The sequence below is a fragment of the Triticum aestivum genome, chromosome 6A (assembly GCF_018294505.1).
Source record: "Triticum aestivum cultivar Chinese Spring chromosome 6A, IWGSC CS RefSeq v2.1, whole genome shotgun sequence".
NCBI lineage: Eukaryota > Viridiplantae > Streptophyta > Magnoliopsida > Poales > Poaceae > Triticum > Triticum aestivum.
Window position 1 is genome coordinate 561,962,426 of NC_057809.1, and position 3,666 is coordinate 561,966,091.

The window sequence follows — 3,666 nt, forward strand, 5'->3', positions numbered from 1 at the left end:
TTAAGCCGCATCGGGCCAGCCCCTCCTAGCAGTTCTTCCCCCTCTGAGCAGTTGCTCTGTTTACAGAGAGCGGCGGCAGCGGCGCTCCCTTCGGATCCCCCCCACACCCCTCTCAGATCTGAAGTTTTGAGGCTCGGATTCGATCTCCAATCCCTCCTACTAGGTAAACTCCTTTGTTCCCTTTCTTTTTTTCCGTAAATGCGTTGCAATTTTAGGGATTTGCCCAAGATTAGGTGGAACCTTTGATTTGCTTGGTTTGGATCTTTGTTTGCCCAAGATTAGGTGGAACCTTTGACCCCCCCACACTATATGATTCTTGTTAGTGAAACCTAGATTGTATTTTTTTTAGATATATATGAGATGCCTAGTTTTGTAGATAATTATGAGATGTTGAGTGTTGTACCTATGTGAGATGTTGAATTTTTTTAGATATATATTAAATGTTGAGTTTATTTGAAATATGAGATGTTGATTTACTTGAACACATATGACATACTAGATATATATGAGAATTTACAATCATTTATTCATTGTGTGAGAAGGAGATGTTGAGATTCTTGTAGATGAATACATATGAGATGTTTAGATGAACACATATGAAATGTTGAGTGTTTACCGATATTTGAAATGAACTCATATATGTTTATTGTTTGAACTTTGTAAGGATGGTTTGGCTTCTCGACGATGTCTACGACACGAAACACCGGGCCTACATGATGCGCGAGAAGGAGATGGTAATAACGAGTAATCTAAATATTTTGCCTTAAGTTGAAATTTACATGCCCTAAGATTTGTCATTACTTGTTTTTTGCAGAAGCTTGAACCTTTGAAGATTCGGTATCATGGGGTCTCTGGTCCTGCCATGCCTTACGATGAGCGGTACACACCGTACATCAAGCAGGCAGGACTACTCCCGTGGATTCAGTTGGTCAGCCGGTCCACGCCGAATCTGAACGCTCCACTGGTGTCCGCTCTTGCTGATCGGTGGAGGCCGGAGACGCATAGTTTCCATCTTCGGACTGGGGAGATGACCGTGACGCTCGAGGATGTCTCGTTGATCATCGGTCTTGCTATCGACGGGATGTCTCTCTGTATGAGCACCGATTCTGATGGGTGGCGCGAGCAGATGATTGCTCTTATCGGTATGGCTCCTACCGAGGCTGAGGCTAATGTAGAGGAGGGAGAAGAGAAGAAGAAGAAGGAAAGGAAAGCATCCGGAGCTGCTTTCACGTGGATTCAAACTCACTTTGCGACGTGCCCTCCGGATGCCACTGATGACGTGATCCAGACACATGCTCGTGTCTACATGTGGTATGTTGTGTCGAGGACTTTGTTTCCTGACTCCACTTGCAAGAACGCTCCATGGATGTGGCTGAAGGCGTTGACCGTCTTCGATAGCAAATGGAGCTGGGGTTCAGCGACTCTTGCCTACTTGTACCGACAGGTAGTTGGTCTGTTTTGTGATCAACTCATTTCTTCATTAGCAACGCAAGCTTGCTGTCAAGTTAACATTGTTTTTCTTTCATATGCAGCTAGACGATGCGTGTTGCAGGATCACAGATAGTGCAGGCATTGGTGGTAATATGCTTCTACTTTCTGTATGGAGCTGGGAGCGTCTGCCTGTTGGACGCCCGAAGAGCGTCAGGTTTAATCCTTGGTATGAAGATGAAGATGACGAATTACGGCGCCCCACTTGGGCTTACAAGTGGGATGTGGTTTCCGAGATGGCGAACGATGTCAATCTCATGTACCAGAAGTACGTTGCCGAGTTGGACACGATTACGCCTGAGCAGGTAACGAGGTCATTACTTCAGTCATTTCTCATGTTTGCCTAAAAAAATTCACCAAATTTGCATTGTTACCCTATTTCATAGGTGGAATGGCAGCCATATGGCGCCGATGACAGACTTGGGTACACCCCAGAGTTTACCATCAACTCGATGTGCTTGCGGGATAGGGATCTCTGGCGTATGCGGTGCCCACTGATATGCAACTGGGCTGTTGAGTTTCATTTGCCACATCACGTGTCTCGTCAGTTTGGTCTGTTCCAGCCTCACCCACCGGAATGGGTGGATACAGACAAAGCACTTCATAGGTAAGACAGCATGAACCGTATTGACTAAGCATCATCACTCCTTGATTTTGCTAATGTTTGGTTTTGTACCATGCAGGTTGGACAGGAGAAGGCAGCGGAAGATAAAGGACTGGGACAAACATCATGCTTCGTATGTTACCCGCTTCCAGCTTTGTGTGGAGGAAGCTCGTAGCAGTGCACGCGCCAAGCTTCGTGAGCATTGTCCACTTGCTTTTGATAACTACATACGATGGCTTCTTGAAAATACTCGAGTTGAGATATGCCCGCCGGCATGTAATGAGGATATTCTTGAAGAACCCGTAAACTTTGAGGATCTATCAAAGGGGAAGTACAACAGAGATGCCAGGGTAGGGCACGGAGTCCCTGCTATTCCGGTGATTAACTATGTGGTAAAGTGTTTCTTCTTTACTTTCCCGTTGGCCGTATTACACATGTTTGAATGGCTAACGTGTTCATTTTTTCTCATCCGCAGCGCACCGAGATCAAGAAAGCAGCTGATGAGAGCCAGTCTATTCTGGAGGAAACACCGGTTGGAAAAGGCAATGATGATGGTCCACTACGAGCATTCCTCAAGGTACAAATCGCATTCACTATGAGAGGTAGTCTATGTTGCGGAGTTTCATATCTTCCACACTTGTTCATGTTACAGCGTCAGGCTAGGAAGTTACGGCGGTTATCGAATCTTCTCGGTTGCCGTGATCCCGAAATTGATGAACCATCTGCCTCTAGGTCTGGTACACCATCAGACCCCTCATCTCACCATCAGAGGGACGATGTGAGTTCCTCATATGCTTATCAGGATGATGAGGGTGCGGTCACCCAAGAGGTATGACTAATCCTTTAGATGTGATTCTCACTTGATTACGACGTCGGTCTTCACCATATTGTTTGATTGTGTGATAGGGCGATGAGCTTGATGATGACATGACTTTGGCGGACGCTCAACTTCGGTCCCCATATGTGTTCAAGCCTAGGCAGCCCAGACGCCGGTACACGCCCAACGACTTTGACAACAGAGGCAACCCAAAGGTGGTCGTAGGGACCTCGCGGATGGCTAGCTTGGATCATGAGGTGGAGGCGGAGGCGGAGGAGGAAGTGCAGGAAGAGGAGGCTCGTCCATCCAGGAAGAAGAAGATTGCCTGCAGGCGTGGCACCAGGAACACGCGCGGAAGGCATTAGTGTTTGTTACTATGGAAGTGCTCTCTTGTAGCCGTTTCGTTAGATTGATGAACTTGTTTGATTATGTTATATGTTGGTGAACTCTTACTATTGTGGTATTTGTGTTGTCCTAAAAGATGTGATGTTCAAATTATTATGGTATTGTGGTATTTGTTCAGTTGAATTGTTCAGTATTTGTGGTATTGTGGTATTTGTTCAGTTGAATTGTTCAATATTTTTATTTGCCAAAATGGAATTTGTTTCTGCAGTTTGGCAGTTAACAGCACTGCAGCGCCTGACAGTCAGGCGCTGCACTGTACAATGCAGCGCCCAAAGCCTAGGCGCTGCACCTCACAGTGCAGCGCCCAAAGCCTAGGCGCTGCACCTTACTGCAAAAACAGAGTTGACAGCAC

At 46.3% G+C, this 3,666-nt stretch overlaps 1 protein-coding gene across 1 annotated transcript; it reads left to right on the top strand.

Annotated features, from left to right (window-relative positions):
- The first annotated feature begins 665 nt into the window (after positions 1-665).
- Positions 666-3,274, top strand: LOC123129699 (uncharacterized). The gene is made up of 7 exons (XM_044549760.1): positions 666-734; positions 815-932; positions 1,176-1,444; positions 1,533-1,793; positions 2,052-2,095; positions 2,313-2,484; positions 3,008-3,274. The coding sequence occupies exons 1-7, from the start codon at positions 666-668 to the stop codon at positions 3,272-3,274; spliced, it is 1,200 nt and encodes a 399-aa protein (XP_044405695.1).
- The last annotated feature ends 392 nt before the right edge of the window (positions 3,275-3,666 follow it).